This window comes from Magallana gigas, chromosome 5 (assembly GCF_963853765.1).
Source record: "Magallana gigas chromosome 5, xbMagGiga1.1, whole genome shotgun sequence".
Lineage (NCBI taxonomy): Eukaryota > Metazoa > Mollusca > Bivalvia > Ostreida > Ostreidae > Magallana > Magallana gigas.
Genome location: NC_088857.1, coordinates 20,177,989 through 20,199,409, shown reverse-complemented (window position 1 = coordinate 20,199,409; position 21,421 = coordinate 20,177,989). Strand labels below are relative to the sequence as shown.

General features: G+C 32.3%; 1 protein-coding gene across 1 annotated transcript in view; it reads left to right on the top strand.

Moving 5' to 3' along the window:
• Nucleotides 1-20,395, top strand: part of LOC105322297 (neural cell adhesion molecule L1-like) — a 60,693-nt gene extending 40,298 nt beyond the window's left edge. The window contains exons 5-12 of the mRNA XM_066084353.1: nucleotides 2,632-2,810; nucleotides 2,928-3,113; nucleotides 11,014-11,136; nucleotides 11,366-11,468; nucleotides 11,747-11,940; nucleotides 12,247-12,405; nucleotides 19,037-19,174; nucleotides 19,441-20,395. Coding sequence (XP_065940425.1) covers nucleotides 2,632-2,810; nucleotides 2,928-3,113; nucleotides 11,014-11,136; nucleotides 11,366-11,468; nucleotides 11,747-11,940; nucleotides 12,247-12,405; nucleotides 19,037-19,174; nucleotides 19,441-19,868 — 1,510 coding nt within the window. The 3' untranslated portion in view covers nucleotides 19,869-20,395. The remainder of the gene's footprint in view (nucleotides 1-2,631; nucleotides 2,811-2,927; nucleotides 3,114-11,013; nucleotides 11,137-11,365; nucleotides 11,469-11,746; nucleotides 11,941-12,246; nucleotides 12,406-19,036; nucleotides 19,175-19,440) is intronic.
• The last annotated feature ends 1,026 nt before the right edge of the window (nucleotides 20,396-21,421 follow it).

Here is a 21,421-nt window from a genome sequence, read left to right as displayed (position 1 = left end):
GACAGAAAACTTCATTATTGCATGCAGCACATACATTTATACACTATTGCTTATTAAAAAGACAAAGCTTTACATTTAATTCACAGTGTTCGTTTTTAATATTTCTAAAATTGGGTTAAATCAGAACAGTATATAAAGAAAGCAGAGCTGTCTTAATTCAGTCGATGCAGGTTTCAAAATAAACAAACAATCCTAGTAATTCAACATATACCCCCTCCCCTCCACTGTGCCTAAATGTGCTACTGTAACTATATTATGATCATTCTATTTTCAGAAGGTTGTATTTGATTTTTAATTTAACCTTTATTTCTTGTTCGCAATATTGTCCAGAAAGTATAAAGCACATTCAAACATTACACATGGTGTTTTTAAAAACTATAGTAACGCCAAAATACTGTTTTAAAGATTGAGATCGTAACGTAACGTTGTTGTGACAGTGAATCGCCATTTTTGCAAAGCGCTTTGAGAACATATAACTATATCATATTATTTACACTGAAAATAGTTATGATTGATGATATACTTTGATAAAGAAATTATATTCTTAGTGGTTGACATATGGATTTTTGTTTGACAGTTTCTAAAAAAAAAAAAAATCACAGCCCCCCTTCGCCACACGATCACAGCCCCCTACGCCACATCGGATTTTCGATCAAATACTCCTCAATTCACACATGTGAGTTGGTTTTCTTTTATAAATGTAGATTCTCTATTCACATGGAATGATTTTGGAAGAAAAAACTTGAAAGTTCTGCAGTAGTTTTCGAAATATTTAATAAAATACCCTGTAAATAATACGTGGCGCCCCACCTGCATATTGTTGAAGTGTTTGAGCTTTTCCAGAGATATCTCAACTCCCATGTTATTGGAGGTAGTTCATCAATAATCACTGTCTTCCGTGCGATACTTTTGGTTATCAAAATCGATTTTAATTAAACATAATATGTCTTTAAATACTCGATTACCTACTTTCACCGGTTCAAAATCACGGCCCCCGTGTTACACCGATCAATAATCACTGTCTTCCGTGCGATACTTTTGGTTATCAAAATCGATTTTAATTAAACATAATATGTCTTTAAATACTCGATGACCTACTTTCACCGGTTCAAAATCACGGCCCCCGTGTTACACCGATCACAGCCCCCTTATGTGGGATTCTACACGGTGATAGTATTCCTAGTCGACATATCAACTATTTTCGTCCACGATCGCCTCTTCTTGTATGGTTATGTTCAGTTGCATATTTATTCCAGCGATCTCACATAATAATATCACAAGCTATCGCGTGTATTTTCCTTTCGTCTTCAATTCAGCCGGTTCAGATTTTAACTCACTATTTGTGTTTAATCCATTAAATTCAGCTCAATAACTCTGCATCAGTTGAAGGCACATCCATTTTGAATATTGTTATTGTTGTTGTTTTGTATTCATACGCACCGCTTCATTTACATTATTTACATTTTTGATCAATGACCCTTCACATTTTTTTTTTAATTTGAAAATGTTTTATTAAATGATAAGAAATGAAAATAATAATTTTTCTATTGATCGACGTATCAAAGAAAACATTGACCGGAAAACTTTTTCATCAATGCGCTACGCGCACTGATGAAGTTTTCCGCTCAACTTTTTCTTTGATACGTCGATCAATAGAAAAATTATTCTTTTCATTTCTTAAATGAATTCAATATTTGTTTGTTTTATACGATGTAAAATGGTTTGAGGCAGTTAACGCTTTATAAACCGCGAAGCGATATATAAAAAAGCGTAAACTGTTTCCAACCAATTTATATCGTATAAAACTAATAAATATTGAATTCAATGCTTATAACTTAATTCTTTTACTCCATTGTAGATCGAAACGGTCATTTGACCTTTAAAATGACGTAAAATTGTACAAAATGCTATCGTAACGTCAGGCGTATTGATACGTTTTTGACGTTAGTCTTACTATGACGTAGGCAACATTCTTTATAGGTCTACGATATAAGATAATTTTTGAGCCAATCAGAAAGCACGTTACAACCAGAATTAAATTGTATAGGAATAGTTTAACTTATCTTTACTTATACATTGAATTTTGAACATGAAATTTATAGAAATCAAACACTTTCATTTAATTTGGGCAAATTTTTATTATACAATAGTAAATAACAGTTGTAATTCATTAGAATTAAAGATGAATAAAACTAAAATACTTAGTATTTTTAATCATATATAGTCAATATTTCTGATAAAAAAAAATATGTGGTGTTTAACATAAATTATCTAAAGTTTAAAATAAAATACAAGGTAAATACATAATAACGCCATGTTCACTAAATAACATTCTTTATTTTTTAAATGATCATACATGTATGGTTAATTTGAGCTCATGCAGTCATTTTTTTGTTGAAAATTGGTAATATTCATTACCTGTAATTGCAATGACCTTCTAAGTTTTAATGTTAAAGTTTATTGAAGTTGAATTTTATTTACTGATAGACTTACAGAAATAAAAATGAAAACACTTTCAACTATCATGAATACTTTCAAAACAGATGAAAGATACAAGGCTTGTTTTTATTTTGTATTTTGATTGATAAAATATACTGAAATATGTTTCATTTTGCTTCAATGATTAAACAGATATGAGTGGAAGAGAAATGGAGTTGTTGTACCGAATAGCCAGTTTATAGCAATAGACAGAGCAATAGGAACTCTCAAGCTTGTCAAGATGCAGAATCAAGACTATGGAACTTACCAATGCTTTGCTAAAAATAATTTCGGAACATCACTTTCAAAGCCCTTCAAAGTAAAAGAATCAAGTAAGTTTAAATAATGACCATCAACTAGCAAGCAGCTGGCAGTACATGCACTTCATGTATGTAACTTTCCAATTGGGTTGAAAAAGGAATGATTGGAATTAAAATGCATTTTCACAGGATTGGGATCTTTTCCTGCTGGTGATCCTGAAGAGGTACGATGTAAAGAATTTGAGCATTGTAAAATCCAGTGTCGTGACAAGCCAACCTGTTTGCCAGACTCACAATGTAGAGTGGAGTGGAAAATCGGAGAAGGAACCAAAAATAATGTTGAGATTAACAAACGGGTTGGAGTGGATGGAAATGGTTCGTGTAAAGTAAAGTACAATATCTCAGTTATTTTTACTTCAAAGGTGTTGCTTAAACATCGGACATAAAACGGAACGGAAAACGGAGAAATATGATATCAAGTTATATACTTAATAAAGGTGTAAAAACAATCCAGAATCGATATTCATGTACATGTACTTTATGTTAATTGTTTCTACGTTATTAGCTATTGAAAACTATTGATATGAAATGGTTTTCTCATACTTAGACTTTAACCTGTGCGCGCACTGGTTGATCGAATTAGATGAAGAGAATTTGAAAAAGGAGGTGATTGAAATTTCTACCACTCATTTTGCTAAAAGATTTTTCAATCAGATTTGGAATACGAAGATAATGGCAAAGAATGTTCCTTCCCTCTAGATTAAATGGTCTCCCCCATCCCCGGAGATATATATATATATATATATACACTAAATTTTGTTGACATAGCATATGAAATCGGACATTTACGAAATAGATACATCGATACACCGTATATTGTTGACATTTGCATAACCGAACTTTAAGCCTACAATAATGCTATTAATTTCACTACACTCTGCTGAGTTGGAATAATGTAACTGTGTATAAGGGAAAGGCCTTCACCACAGTTAAAATGCCTTTCACATACCCGTAATGTGGCAGAAATTTGCAGAATCGCCCCCAAATTATATATATATATATATATATATATATATATATATATATATATATATATATATATATATATATATATATATATATATATATATATATATATATATATATATATAAAGGTAATATAAGAAAACACGAAAAACGTTCAATATAGCTTAAGCGCTTTCATTTTAAAATCTTCAGAAGCTATATAATATATATATATATATATATATATATATATATATATATATATATATATATATATATATATATATATATATATATATATATATAAATTTTTGTGCACGTGTAAGATATTTTCTCTTTTTTTTGACAGCTTTTCATCACAGTTTAAGGTATATTTATGTGATCCAAACTCTTTTCATGGGTGTAACAACGCCACTTTAAATGGTGTTTTAGTATTAAGAATGCGATGTGCAGAGATTGATATCAGGTTTTAATGTATATTTCACTAATTCTTTAAAAAAATAATTTTCCTAAATCTGGCTACCTCCCCCCCCCCATCCCACGAATCCACAGCTTGATAGGCGTGCATATAAAGAAATTTCTGGTGCGCTGTCCCAGCTATATACCTAGTCTTCGTGTAATCTAGAAAAGTTCTATAGTTTTGTGATACATCAATTGATTGAAGATCCTTTGTAGAATTTATTCACGTTTTTAAAACCGTAAACAGTTACTAAAATCTATGTGAACCGGAAGCTCAAATTTATTCCGACCACGAATTCCAGCTTTATAGGACTTAATTTTGCTGACTATTATTTATTAACGCTAGTGCATAATTAAGTTAATTACAATGTTTAAAGAACCTAAAACAATTGACAAGTTTCATCCAATTGACCGCTATTAAAAGCACAAAAAAATAAAGTCCATAATATTTATATAGTAGTATAGATTGTGTATTCGATGACTACTTAAACCTGACAGCTCCCTATATGCATTACATATAGCATATTTTCAAAAAATCGCTAAGGCAAAAGTCAATGAAGGCACATTTTGATACTTTAAACTAGCATTATCTTTTTCTAAAATGACTAAGGATCAAGAATTAAGACATGCAACGATTTCCAAAAGGACACTGATTAACCAGAGGTTACAGTTATACGTTGTTTGTCCGATCAGATGAAGCTTGTTCTGATTTAATGATTTTTAAATAGAATTAAAAATAAGATAAACAAAAGAGATGATGCAGCAAACTCCGTTACGAAGACGGTCTTGGTTGATGTGCGTCCCATGATGTAGAGAGGACACCAATGAACCCCATTCATACCGGTATTTTTTCAGATTTTTAAATCTTTAAAATACGTCTGTAGCTGCGCAGTTCGACGGCTGTTTCAAGTGATTGAAAAGGCATTGTCCTGTTCTTGTATGCATACTTTTCAAACAAAATGACAAGTAGGACTTCACAATTATTGCTTTTATATCTTTTGGCAACAGTTTTGACCAGTTTCAGGCAGAAACAAGCCAGTTCAAGAAATGTTTACATCATATTTCCGTTTGAAACACATGCATATAGTTAACGTATTGAAGTCCTTTTTTAAAGCGCTAAGCATAGCTGCAGCGCTTTTTTGTCGCCAGATTTCTGATCCTACTTCCACTTTCGATTTCGCATTTCCGAAATACCGCCACCTATCGGCGGATGCTAGAGAAGTCGTACCCTGGAGAAGTCGTACTCGGGAGAACTCATAACTATGCAGTAGAAAAAACATATCTCCAAGTTATCCTGCATGCAGATACATTTGTTCTATCAGTATTAAATTGGGAATAAATTCATTTAATGAATATTATTATTATATATCGGATATGGGTGCTCCAAAAGATATCACATTCATGATGATTTCTTTCCAGTTAGAATTTTTTGGGAAAAAATGGGTGTTATATGCATTTGATTGTGTATTAGGTGTTAAGCAATAATTGGAATAACTTAGCAAAAACACATGTGCGTCCATCAAGGCGTGAGAGTTTGTTACGTCGAAGTTACACGTGTGCTTGAAAAGCACAAGACCATAAGTCAAGAACTTTTCATTCACCCTCCCCTAAAAAAGACAACATGCATAAAAAATTCAAATGATCTTGCATTATTACAAAACTTTGATAGTCAGACACCTTACACGTGCTCTTTCATTACATTAAAGGTTATCCCTTGTCGCAAGTGGAAATGACCCTAATTCGAAGGAAAAATCGGAAATTATATTTCCTCAGCCCTGTTTTGACGTGACCTAAGATAAAAATCTGTTGTGACATTTGGATCGGCGTCCATGACAACACCCTTTAAATTAAACTTGTTGAAACACGCTACTTTTTACGTATGATAAGATGTGAGCTAGAGACTTAATGCAATTTATTGATATACCCTAAAATATACCGCAGAAGAAACTGTCTATGATTCAACACTTTCTTTCCGGCTTAGCGCTTTCCAGTACTTTCAGTACTTTGATTAAAAGACAGCGACAAATAAATGATACAATTTACATGCGTATTTTGAGACATAACTCATAACTTGTTTAGTTATCATAAGTAATTTGATCAAAACTACTATTTAAATTTCAGTGTCTTGCAATAAGATTTGAATAAGACGATGAGACATGGTTCTCAACCCTGGATCTTCTTTAACAATTCACCATAGATGAATTACCTGCAATTTGCAGTGAATGTTTTCGGAAAATTAAAAAAAAAACACGAATATTTTGTTATAAACAGTTGTTTTCTCTGCTTTAACCAATCTGCCAAGAAATAAATAGAAGACGACATTTCATATGTAGCCTTTTAGTGATCACAGACCGCGGTAAGAAGTGTATTCAGTTTCAAGAATTTATCAAATACAATAAAATAAATTTACTCGGGTTGTAGTGAAGTTTCCATTTGTAATCATAAGATTCCTCCGCATTCAGTGATTCTCTGAGAAATCGATGCGAGCTACTAATGAGTGTAGTTTTATCCGCAAACAGAATCACTGGAATGTGTATGTTTCCTAGAAACTCTCCATAACTATAATTGTATTAGTTATACAATAAATCATCAATATAAACAAGAAACAAAAAAGCAATAAGTACACTTCCTTGACCAACACATTAAGAAATTTTAAAGAGTTCAGAATGACTCTAGCAAAAGACATTTGCTGTCATAAAACCAGTTTTTGAGAATTTGTTACAGTATTGTATTAATTAATTTCGAGATCATGCAATTTATTCAAATGACATACATGTAAGGCCAGACTCTTTCAAAGGCCCTTTCGTACCAGTATGATAACCAATTGTTTCTTTTAAAACGTTACAAGCAGGGGTAGCTCCATGATTAATTCATTCCAAATTGTATAAGTGGAAAACACTATCGAGCAAGTAATTTTCAATATTAGACAAATTTACTTTTAATTTATCTTTTCAAACAATTTGCTCAATGCAAATGTAGGTAACACCTCTATAGTTGACAGAATTACTTCTATCTTTTTTTTTACCTTTAAAAAGTGATATTACTTTACCAACTTTGAACATTTGGGAAACATGTGTATGTCTTAATATGGAATTGAACAAAATACACAATTCTTCCACAATGTTATCACCACAAAAGGTAATATGTTCGTTCGTAAGAAAATCAGGCTCTGAATTTTTTGATTTGTCGGTGAATTTCTTTAGGTGATATTGAAATTTTTGGATTTGTTGTTTTAAGCTAATGATCAAGGTTAAAATCAAGTTGCCCGTTATGATGTTTAAACGATGCATCGAATTTTGTTGATTGCTGGTGTTCTTCTGCAGAACCTGAGTAGTAATCTTTCCACAACTCGCACATGTCTAAGATGTTGATTGCGGTCCTGTTATGGAATGCTAGTGTACAAAGAAGATTAGAGGATGATTGCTTCATATTTTCCATGCTGTTTTTAGAACGATTCTATGCATGTTATTTTCTGCTACTTTGTCTAGTCATCCAATATTGACAGTTGCCATTGGTTTGAAGTTTGTGAATGAAGTCTTCGAAAATTGCGCTCGACGTTATTGTACTTTAAATAAGACCCAAAGGGAGGTTGCCAAGAAACTTTTTAGGATTACTTTGAATAGAAACGTGAACACGGTCCAAAATTTCATATTTGAAATCTGCATACTAGTATATTTCTTTGTACGCATTTTTGAAGTAAGGACATTCTGGAAAAAAAAATCATCCAAGAGAGTAAAAATTGCTAATTTCCGAGCTGTTTTTGAACAACGTTGACTTAGAGATCATATGCGTTAAATCAACTGTACAACTCTGTTAATTAGCAACGATGTAATACATAGGAAATCAATATAAGAGCTTGTATTGATAACGATTCATTTTATGTTAACACTTGGTGTCAAAGTCATTTTCTTTTCAAGTTATTAATATAATATTTTCAACTTTCCGTTCCGCTTTCTGTTCCGTTTTCTGTTCCACGTTTTAGCACATACGTTGAGGTAACACAGTGGACTACTTATTCTTGCAATGCTGATGCGTTTGCCATCTGCAGCTTTTCATTCTAGCTCACATGTACCAAAGACTTCTGATCACCTATTGTCCTTCGTCTGTTTGTTTGTCGGTAAACGTTTTACATTTTTGACTTCTTCTAAAGAACTACTAACCCAAATTTAACCAAATTTTGTACAAAGCATTCTTATGGAAAGGAGCTTCTAAATTAAAAAAAATAAAGGATCAAACCCCATTCAAAAGGGAGATAATCATGAAATCAAAAAAGAAATAATCATGAAACCTTGAAAATAGGTTGTGTGTTTAAAAAAACCTTATTCTCAAGAACGACTGCATCTGAAGGGCCAATATTTACATGTATATTGAGATGTATATTGAGATGTATATTGACATGTATGTATAATAAAAATTCTAAATTCTTAAACCCATGACCCCCGCACTAATTCTGGACCCACAAAAGGAATTCAAAGTTCCACATGAAAAGTCTTAAAATCTTCTTCTCAAGAAAAACAATACTACAATTTGTGAAACTACGATGCAAGAATCCCCGGATAGTGTAGATTCTAAACTGTTATCACCGTGACCTCCCAGGCCAATATTTTGGCCCCAAAAGGGATTCATATTTCAACATAGAATTATATATAGGGAAACTGTTTTAAAATCTTTTCATAAAGAAATGCAATGCACGTTTTGTGATATTACTATGCAAGTATCCTTAAATCTACATATCCTCATATCAAGGTTACAGTGGCCTTTAAATTTTTATAATAATTTATTGGTCATTTTACAATTTTGATATCTTTGTTTCATTAAGACTAAGAATATGAGAATTGCTCAGTTGATGCATCTTTAAAAGGTACAGGATGAAACATAAATTCTGATACTATTTTAAAACTTCATAAAACTCTAAACCGATGAGATACACTGTTAAATAAGATATTACTCTAATCTCCAGCGGCTAATTTTTTTTTTTATTATTTTTACTCTTCTGAAAAAATCTACTTGAAATAAAAGCAAAGACGTTATGAAATTATATTTTTTAGTGTCCCATCTTTACCAGCTGGTTAGAAAATCGAGCTACTGTACTTTGAGATTCGTTTACCTAAAACTGTAATCAGTTTTATGATAAACTGATTTTTGCAGACATATAAAAACTTACATCATATAGTGAAAGAAGAACTATGGACAACTCGGAAAATCAAGATTTCTGTTTTGTCCAGATTCTCTAACTGATCATTTGAAAAAAGCTGAATATGTTAGCAAGAAGTGTATTCAATGATATCCAAAACAACATAATTTTGAATAATAGTAGATCAAAACATGAAAAATGTACCCCAAAACATCAAAATGGTTGTGTGGTTTGAAACAAAATTAAAGAGAGTACCATTCCTTTTGTAGAATTTAACCCAGATGGTGACTTACTGCTGCATTACTCCTAACCCTGGTGTAAATCTGGACTGGGGATCTTTCATTTGATGTTTTATATGATCAAGTTATTAATTAAAACCTAAAAATCTCAAATATTAGAGCTGCTCAATGAAAGAAATGTGGAGAGGGTCAAAACAGAAGTGTAAAACAGGATGCGAGGCAATTTGTCATATACACTTTATTTTTGTACCTGCAAAACGAAAAACGTCACGTAAACCATAGGACGTAATTTTGCTATTTTGATGTTTATATTTAATTTTCCAGTTCTGCTATGTAAAGTATGTAAAGGGCACTTAACCTACATAGTGTAAAACTGTACTTCTTGTACATTAATACGATACGTTTCACTACATTTAAATTTATTCTTTTAAGCTGTAATGGAAATAAAAACAGTTTCAGATATTTTAGATCACCCTGTATGATGTCCAAATTAGTAGGCTTCTTTTTGGGAGTTGATTTTAATCAACTCTCCTATGCAGTTACTCTATCAAACCGAAAGTGAAACAGTGTTTGGACCTAAGCACAAATCATCACCGCTGACATGACATAGTTCTTGGAAATAATAAAACAATTCGATGTAATATATGCTGAAGCATTGTTTTTCAAGAAAACTTATCTATAAACACTTTGAAAATAGTCAGATTTTATATAATATGAACAATTTAGATATTTTTGTAGTCTCATGTGTTCCTACGCCGGAGTTTAATAAAGTCTCATTCATCCAGACTCTCGGCTGTCTCCGTAAATCTTCGACAAGCAGAGAGGCTCTCTTGCTTGTCGGATATTAACGGAGACTGCCGAGCGTCTGGTTGAACGAGATTAGAATTCGATATCAATAGTGCTTGGATCCATACGATTTTAGAATTGTTTCGATTACTGATACATAGTTTGAAATTTATCTTCAAATATAACACAACTTGATTCATATGGGGTTTCTCGAAATTCTTGTCGGAAAAGTTTAAAAATTCATAGATTAAAAAAAGCGCGTAATTCAAATACAGACTAGAAACTAATTGCCATACAAGATAAGTTGATTTTAAAATCAATGATAATCGATAAAATCAACTCCCGTCAGTACTTCAGTACTTTGATTATATATTGTATTTATGTATTGTCAACTCTTCAACCTCATTGTCCACGATGAAGGTTAACTTTCAAAATTAACTTATCCCATTTTAAACACAGCTTCATGGTTTGTTAATGACCAGACCATTTAAATTTTCTCTAGAACACATGTACCATGTGTGAAAAAAACCTGTTTACAATTAACTGCTTTAAATAAAATTGTCACCCTTCATTAATTAAAGATAGAGAGAGTTTGTACAAAAGTTTCAAAATAAAAAATAAAAAAATATAATAACTATAATTTCCTTGGCAGGTGATCTCCATTTCATGTGGACGAACACCAATGACTGGAATGGATTACAGTACAGGTGTGGGGTGTGGCAGGAGCAGAGGAAGATGTTGGCCATAGGCAGTGCTACAACTCTAAGAATTGATTGTAAGTACAGACAAAGAATGAGCCCTCTAGTTATATGTCAAAGTATTCGTTAATCGACATTACAGTCAAACCAAATGATATACTTGTATCATCAATTTATAGGATTTTGTTCGTTTGTGTTTTGTGAGTAATGTAATAGAATTAACTTATGGAGGGTGTTTCAACCACATTGTTAAAAATGTATACATATTTACACGAGCCATGTCTAACTGTTTTCTGTATCTTTTAGCCGCTTCAACAGTTCCAGAAAGAGAGCCCATCTCAGTGTTTAAGGAGAATGGCAAAGCCATGTATGGAGGGAAGGGTGTACTGAGGTGCATGTTTTCTTGTTAGTGAGTACTCTTTAGTCGTTGTAATTTTCTTGTTGTGAGAAAATGCGTGAGTTAATCAAGTATGTGTATGCCAGAGATGTTGATTACAAATATACTCGTTTATTAATAAGATTATAAATAAGTATATATTGTAAAACTGTGTTGAAAATATGAAACCAACTTGTAAACTACGCACAAGTACAAGATATCCACTAGTACACCAACTGAGTTAATTATAATAAAACAACTCTTTTTATTTGATAAAAGGGTTTTAATTCATATTATATTTTTTCCTGCAGTCCGGCCCCAGATGTGGAATGGATATCCCCAACAAAAGAGGTCATTAAGGATACAGATGGCAAATATGCAATCAGTGACTTTGGTAGAGTGCTGACCATCTTGCAAGCAAAGCCAGAATATGAAGGATTTTACATCTGCAAAGGAAAGGGGAAAGTAGAGTCTGGCCCACAAAGAGTCTTTTTTAATGTTACATGTAAGTTTTTAGTCCTGATCATTTTATGATTATATGTTAATCGTGGGCAAGGAGAACCCTTGTAATCCACGGAATCTATGCCACAAAAATTCTAATGATCCACTGTAATCAAAGGTCACATCAGAAGTTAAACCTTCACTATATTCTTTACTTGCATTCGTCGGTATAAGGTATTCTTATAATAAACCACATATTGGCTGTGGGATTGCATAGTGCATGTAATTAGGGCATTGGTTTTTTTTTTACAATTCACAAAAACTGCTTCATTATAGTTCATGTATCTCAGTTTATTTGTGATTTATACAGCTGCTCCCATTCTGACCGGAGTCAATCAGATGCGTGACCTGGTGGTACTAGTGGAGAAAAAAGCCACGTTTCGCTGTGAGGCCGAGTCCTTACCGAATGAGGAACCACCAACTCTTCCAATATGGAAAAAGAATGGAGTTGATCTCGTGATAGATGGAGGTTGCTTATTTATTATTTTTCATTTTTTTAGCGGTTAATGTATTCGCTCAACGCTTTATGTCATGTTACCAAGACTATTTCGCAATCCGGAAGCTTTGTGAAAGCGCTTCTTATGATGAATTAAATTACTGAGAGTACTAAAAGCTGGGCCAGTTTGAGATTTGCAACGAGAATGATAAATTATCTATATTCAAACTAATATAGCGATTGTACTTTTTAATGCAGCAAGCATTTTACTGAGGTTTGATCCAAAGTTGAACAATGTTACGACATATTTAACGACAACAGTTAACTCATTTACTGGGTCAGCAGTTCTTTGAAAAAAAATTCGAGAAAAGAAATATTGTAGCACAGACCGTAATAAAATGAAATATGCATTAAAATTAGGTTCTTTATGAAATACTAGTAAAGGTGATTAAGTGAGGAAAATATGCAAACCCGATGATACATACTAAATGTCATGTGCAGTATCCTAAATATGAATTTTAAACTAAACTATATTATTGTGTGATTGTCAGTTGCAGACGCTACCGTTACCCTCCTACATTTTTTACAAAATGCAATTAATGGTGGTTATTGTACAGATGGCTTTTTTTTATATAGCACAACGAAGTTGGTTTACTTGCAGGATATTGGATTCCCGCTAATTTTTTATGTAAATCCGACTTGAAAGATGATTGGATTGATTTTAAATGTACTCTTGTACTCGACACAATTTGAGTTCAAACACTTGTTAGATTAGTAAACATTAGAAATATTATGTATAAATATGCTATTAATTATTTCAAATAATTCCGTAGAGATAAAGTTTAAACACATTTATTGGTATTCCAAGAAACCGAGGGTGTTAATTGACTTGTCATACACTAGAATGTTGATTTTTTTCGCTAGTGTTATATTAAAATTTTAAAATCAAAATCTTTAAATGTAACTTTATCATAGATTTAAAATATACCATTTGCTATCAAAACATAAGTTTCGGGGTTTTTTTTTCTCTCAGATAAACGTGCGTGATTGTTTGAATGTTTTTCTTTTCCTAACATGGAATTACCATTGAAAAATTAAAAAGGTGTTATCGAAAAATTTTTTTAAAGGAGAATAGTTTAAGACCTGAGAGAATACGGTTTGGCAAATTGTGCTGAAATCGGCACTCTAAGAGTGTATTATTTTTGGGCTAACTGTGTTTAAACCCCGCACAATATTCGATTGATGTCGATTTTACTGTGTTAGATATCCGCCTTTGATATAGATTGTATGCACAGAATAACATATGTGCTAAAAATTGTGCACCCCATTGTTAGCAGACCTATTTTGGTATTTATATGAAGCAGAATTTATTAAAAAACTTGTACGTGAAAAAAATAAATCACTCGCTGTTGCCTGAACAATTGATACTTTAATACCCACGTCAATTCGATATATCCAAATGAACCACGAAGTTTTTCAACCTATTATATCTACCACCTCTATACAATAAAATATACCTTGTGTATATCACAAAAAAGGGTTAACTGGAGACTTATTGATTAACGCTGCAAGTTATCAAACTCTTTACCAAAACCAAAACTTATTTACCCACAGAAATTTTTTTAAAAATCGGGGGGGGGGGGGGGGTTTACGAATAAAAGGTAAAGTTGGTATTGGACACCTTCATATTATGACGTACTTCCAATCGAAATAAACAATAAATCAGGTATACATGTAGTTTTATGAAAGTCTTCTTTTCCAAAATCGCTACCTAACAGCGTAGGGCCGGGCTTTTATGATTTTCACCTTTCCAGAAAATTTTAAGATATATTTTTTGGTCAAATATTGAAAAAATTGTTTTTTATGGCGTCGAGCGAAGCTCGAAAGCCATCTAGGGATCGTACGTCCGGAAGTTTGCAAATTTTTAAGGAGCCAAACAACTCAAATGAGTGCAAAGTTTTCTTACGTGTTTGAAGAAAAACAGATGACATACTTCAACTTCGAGCAGAACCGTACGTCAACAAAACGAGTTGGCAGATACGAAATGGTTGATGTCTTTAAAAATGTTCATATTTTATTGTAAACAATATGTTTGGGTTTCAGCAGTTCAGCGGACGAATACACTTGCACGGAGACACATGCGATAGTTAGACCCACATACTCAATTTGGTTATGAAATATACCAGCCTGCAAAGCAGATTATTTTGTATCGATATCGAATATTGACAATGCACAAAAGTTTGATCTTTTAGAAACAAAACTTCCTACATTGAGCGATAAGTATATCTTCAACAAAAAGTTATTTTAAACGAACTAGTGAACTACTTTCACTATGTAAACAACGTGAATGGGTGCTTTCTTTTATCTACCCCTGATCTTTTCGGCCCGTGTCATTTGGACCCATGTGAATTTTAAATAAAATTGATAATAAGAGACAGTGTGTTTATCAGCAGTATACAAATTACAATATATAGAATTAAACACAATCATAATTTAAATATTTAATTCTATATGAAAAGAGGAAAAAAAATCTTTAAAAATTATAACTCCTAAGATATTTCTAAACTTAGATTTTCAATTAACATTCAAATTTTTTTAAGAATTAGGTGAGTTAATTTGTATTGAATTATAATTTAATTAGTAATGTGATAAAAACATTTGTCTTTATATTTGTTTTTAAAAAGTAAGTATAGTTGATACCAATTTCTACATGAATGGTCAATAATCAAATCAGATTGATTTTTAAAAATATAAAAAAAAAATCACACTTAATTTTAATATTTCTATTATTTTAGTTGACTGCGTAAAATCTATATTAAATTTCATTTTTGTTAAATTGACCGCCCAACTCAATTTTTATAAAATTAATCTCCAGCAAACAACAAGAATAGTTGGTTTCATGTTAAGTACACACATTACTAAGAGTTACAAAATCATACTTTGTTTTCAGGATTTTATTTTAATCTACAGTACCTTAGCATGCATTTGATCAATGAGGCCAGCATTTTTTTTTTATTTTTAGGTTTACAAACAACAAAATGATAAAGTTCCGTAGGAGGAGGAAATAAAAAAAAATAAAAATATCTTTTGACCTACAATTTTTTTATTTTTAGGTTTACAAACCACAAAATTGTAAAGTTAAAACGTTCTGTAGGAGAAAAAAAACCTTTTATGACATCATCTTTATTCTAATAATATAGTGAATTACAACTTCATGATAGTGGTGTGTAACTGCATCAAGTGTAGCAAGTGAAAAGTATGTCATCTGTGTAACATATCACTGAAATAGTACAATAGAATATTAGACATACAGCTTTGATATTACATGTACATATAGCAATGTCAGGGGTGTGCAATTACAAAATTTGGCCACAAAGATTCAAAGTTACTAGTCAGACTATTCTCGGACATGTCAACATTTCATTTAAAAAACAACCCTAAATTTTATGTACATAAAGTCATAATGTTTTCTCCTGTATGATACTAGTATATAATTATTAATACACAAAATATTTATTACTTTCATGTTTTCTGCAGTTAAAAAATATTCCAACTTCATTGATCTCTCACATTTTATTTACAAAATTGGTTTGGGTGTTTATATGTGAGAAAACTCAAAAATAACATCGTGAATGTGAACAGACTCTATAAAATCACTGCATCTATATGTGTGCATGTATTTTATCCTGTTGAATTTCCATGTACAAAGTACAACTATGCAATTAATTATGTAAAGGTAAATTTTAATTGAAAATAACGGAAAATGCACAAACAATAATATGATTTTTTTAATTCACTAGGCAGGTCACTTTAAAATGTTTTCATGAGAAGAGTAACTGCAGAAATTTATAATATCTCTAATACCTCTCTCTCTCTCTCTCTCTCTCTGTAAAATAAATTTTTAAAAAGGCCAGTGAATACATATGCCAATTCAACACAAAAAGAAAGGGACTCATTTTACAGTGATGTACTTCAAAACAGCTGCACAGGTAACTATCGAAGCCATGTTCAGTGAGGTGTGACTATCTCGTCTAGCCACTGGTCAACACTGTCGGTAAAACTTTAAAGTATGAAACTTACAGCAGAGTGTTTGTAGAAGCTTCTCTGAAGAATGTAGCACGAGAAAAAGATGCGTAAGAAATTTTTAGGCTATCATGACACAAAAACAGCAGATTTTATGCCTCTGTGATAACAATGACGATACACTTTTCCTACTAGGAAAAAATTGCTGTCGGGGAGAAAAAAAAGACCTTTTTTGTAATTTTATTTTTTTTCTAAAAGCTCAGAAAATCGAGCGGCGGGTTTGTAAACCTAAAAATAAAAAAATGCTGGCCTGAAGGAGAACCATAAATAAAAAAAATAAAAAAAATATATATGCATTTTTGTAATAGTGGAGATTATTTTGACTTTTAACAAAATCATTTAGATTTTAATTCTTCAAATTAACTTTAACTCGACGCCATTGTGGCCCTTCAGGCCTTTGATTTTAAAATAAATTTGTTATTAATTTCATTAATATCCGGTGAAAGTATTTTGTTTATAATTCACTTTTATCCACATTTATATCGACACATACCAACTTACCTTGTACTGATTTTTTCAGCTTTTGATATATACGGATTGGACCCCCCCCCCTCCCCCTTTCCGATATTGATGGATCCGTCTCTGTAAAAGGTTGAAAAACTTCGTGATGAGCCCGTGTGAATGAACTTAACAATATAAAAGATACCACTGAGTCATCTGTTTCATATTTTGGATATTTTACTAGAAATGAAAATTGATGGTAACCTAACAACAAAACTTTATGATGAAAGTGATGACTATAATTTTTCTATGATCAGTTTTCTTTATCATGTAGCAATATACCTTCATAACCTGACTATAGTGTTTTTGTCTCTCGGTTAATTCGACGCTCAAGGGCATGTTTTTAGTATGAACAGTTTCTAAGCGGCGAGGCAAGCTACTGACAAACAAGTGGATAAAACACAGGACTATCGACAGTCTCGTTTGAAGTAATCTTTTTGTTAGTTCTAAGGTCGATACAACGGCCTTGTCAGCAAATACAATCTCAAACTGGGTCGCATGCTGACTGACGCTTTTCATACTTATTGTCAGACCATAATTAATCATCTAATTGGATACGGACATTTCTGTTTTTCCCGATTACGACAAAGAGCACACAGCGGGTGTGACTGGTCAGCAGAGGATGCTCACTCCTCCGTGGCACTTGATTATACTTCTCTTTTTTTCAAAGAGGTCCGTGTTCGCTCTGCTCCTGTTTTGTAATTTTCCTGTGGACTTTTGAATTTGAACACTGTTCGTTATCACCACATGTCATTATTTTGTAGTTCAAAACTCGGAGGGTCGGTTTACATTGCAATACCATGTACCGTTTTTCCATCAACTAAAATACAACTTGTTGATCTTTTGTTTCGTTTTGGAGATGTAACGAATTTGTCTTTCCTCTGAAATTCGCCATATAGATTTTAAAAATTGTTACATTACAATTTGAAATATAAATCAAATACAAGATACGCTCGAAAATGTTGGGGAGTATTTCAGTAGAAAGCCGAGATGCATTCTATCGGACTGACTAAAACTTTACGACAAAAACTTCAAGTTTAAACTTTAATGGTAACACTTGTATTGGAAATCTGTAGTGCCCCAAAACGAAATATTAATGCATGTATTCTCGACTAAGAAACAAGCTTACTAAACGCTTTCGAGTACTTTCAAAACTTTGATTTTCATTGTTATTGGATTTATGAAATAACAGAATTTCACATGTGCTGTCCAACATATATTTTAAAGTGAAAGTATACCTGTAAATGTTATACATATGAACATGGTTTTGCTTGGGGCAATAGTTCTTCTTAAACACACGTACAATTATGGAACGCCATATTCGAACGAGATATTTTTGTCTGTGTCCATGGAGGTACATTTAAGTTATATTTCATTGAAAACTATGTATATTTTTAATTACAGACAGTTAATTATTTGGACCCCTATCCTACTTCTTAAAAGAATTAACTTTCAGTTATAGAACTAACAACAAATCCCAATTGGAACTGGTATAGAGATGTATGTCATATTCAACTCATCTTGTTTTGAATTGACATTTATTTTTTACGATGAAAATATTACGTCAATGTGTCTCCTTAGACACAGGAATTCTAAGAATAAACTGGAACTTTTTTGTTCTATTAATAGATCCAATGCCGACAGATAAAATAGGGTACCCTATTTGAGGCAAAAGTACTACATTAATGTGCAAGGTTCAATCTTTTTCTCAACAAATGGTTGAAGAGATTTTTTTAAATCTTTAAAATAAGTCTGTAGCTGCGCAGTTCTACAGCTGGTACAAGTGGTTAAAAAGCCATTGTCTGATCTTGTATACGTAATTTGCATTAAAAACAACTTGTAGAACCACATGTCTATTGCTTTTTAATCTGTTAACAACAGTTTTTGGCAAGTTTTGGGCAGAAAAAAGCCAATTCAAGAAATGATACTTTTTTATTCTCAAATGTACAAGATGGTCATACATCCCCCTTAATGATCAAATGAGCATCTTTGATGAAATTTCAAATTGTTTTACAAATGCTGTAAATCAGATTTTTTTTTATAGATGCATGTTTATCATTGAATTGTTCCGAATTTTCAGGAAAATACATCTTAAGTGAGAACAGCAAAGTGTTAGAGGTTACTGACGTTCAAAAAGGTTCAGATACAGGGGCCTACCAGTGTATGTCAGAAAACAGTGAGGGCGTTCTACTGAAGGAGGCCATACTCAAGGTTATCGGTAAGTAGTAATCTAGATTTATTGTAGGCAGCTTCTGTCAGTTGATGGTAATGAATATGTTTGATTATATCTTTTGTGTGATAGAATATGCATATATTTAGCAGATTCAACATTTCAGCTATCATAATTTGCTCAAGTTGATTAATTACTAGTATTGCGGAGTTTTCTTCCAGTAAAGCAGCAGATTATTCTTTTTGAAAATAGTTTGTGAAAAGCAATTATATGTATATGTACAAGTTTGCATTATGATATATTATTTTTAATAGATCCAATAACAATCCTAGAGCGCCCTCTAGGTAGGTACAAGATTATGCCAGGTGACGTACTGAACCTAGCGGTGGTCGCTGACACTGACCCCTCTCTCACTCTGCAGTACAAATGGATGTTTACTGACAACCAAGGCAACGAAAAGGAAATAGAAAGTAACGAGTATTGGAAGTTCTCTCGGCCTATTAACAACAATCTAACGATTGATGTCAGGCTTAGTACAGACCCAGGCATCGTATATTCTCTGACGGGAGATTATAAATTAAAAATATACCACAACTACGACCAGAAATTTATCAACGTCACCATTGAGACGGATATAATTACTACAGGTGAGTACAACAAATTGATTAATTCACAAAATGATCGTATTACAATATATTGTACGTGCATATTTTATTTTAAATGTCCATGTTCGTTTGTGTAAATGCTAGGTTATACATGTTTTCTGGAAAACGTATGTGTGTTGTGGGACGATATTAGTGTGTGTGTTTTTAGCCCACCTGTTTTTGTTAATACATTAAGTAGTTAATTATACACAGTCTTAAAACGTGATTCTTAAACGTGATACTTGCAATCTATATAACAAATAAGGAGTTCGTTCGAAATGAAATGAAAATGAAAGCTTCGTCATCTGAGTCAAAAGAAGATGCCTTGGTAAGTATAAATCAGAAATTCAAAACTGTGTAGCTCATAAATGAAGTGTTCTGTTAAGTATCATTAAAACTCGGGGAGATATCGTTTAAGAAAGGTTCATAGTTTGATGCAAAAAATGCAGTTAAGACCAATAAAACCAACTGTTTGAATACGAATAATGGAGACCGAAATTTTTAAACCAAAATGAGAAGAAGGAGAGCACCCTAGAGGTAACAGAGAAAGGAGGACAAAGATGATCAATGAAAGGGTATGTGTGTGATAATTCCAGATGTTAATGATCTATAATTGACAAATCAATTGCAGTGCCATTTAACCTTAAGAATTATTTAAAAAAATAGAAATGTTTTTTAAGCATTTCTTCAATTTTGTATAAAATTCTCACTAATATTGTATATCATTATATGATTGATTAATTCCTAGCTCTCTAATTGGCTCAATACCAACTATTAAAAAACCCCAGAACATTATATTCACCTGCACGTGACCTAAAAGGTCAATATAACATTTGATTTCCTCTTTGCTTGATAACACTCAATTTGATATATCTGTATCAGTTCGTCGCAGAATCATATAATAAAATAACCATTGCTGGTTTTTTTTTTTATATATAATTGAATACGATGATTTAGCTACCCTCGAAGTACAATATTCACCTCGCCTCCAGCTCGGTGAATATTGTACTTCTTGGGTAGCTAAATCATTGACCTAAAAACAGCAATAATTGTATATTGTTTGATTGTTTGACTTTGTTTTTCATTAGGGATACGCCTTCCAAGGAACATGCACCATCTTCTTGAGGAGTGTTCGAGTTGTTCAACACATGTAGGGGAAAAACTAATTCTATAGTATGATTACCAAGAAGCCCTCTATTGTGAAATTCATGGCCCCTGGTTATAAAAAAGATTGGACAATATGGGTATATTCAATCTTAAAAAATCATCTTCTCTACTCCCATACATATTTGTGAAAAATTAAATGCATAGTCCACGGAGTCCTCTACCTATACCTGGATCAGCGGTTCAGGTCCTAGGGCAGGACCAATATTGCCACATAGTGAAAATGTATTGGTTTATTGATACGGTATATTCTTCTGTACTATCACAGTGTTGGGAGGTAAAGTCATGCATTGTTATTATGTTCATAATGTCCTGACGATAAATTATGAAATTCACTGCCCAGGTCATGGGGCAGAAGTTGAGACTTTTGATATTGTGGGTGTGATAAATAGGGCCATATATTGAACATGTATATGTATTTTTACTGAGGGTAATTGCTTTGTGTCATCCAATACTGGTAAAAGTTTTAACTTCATCTTCAAAACTT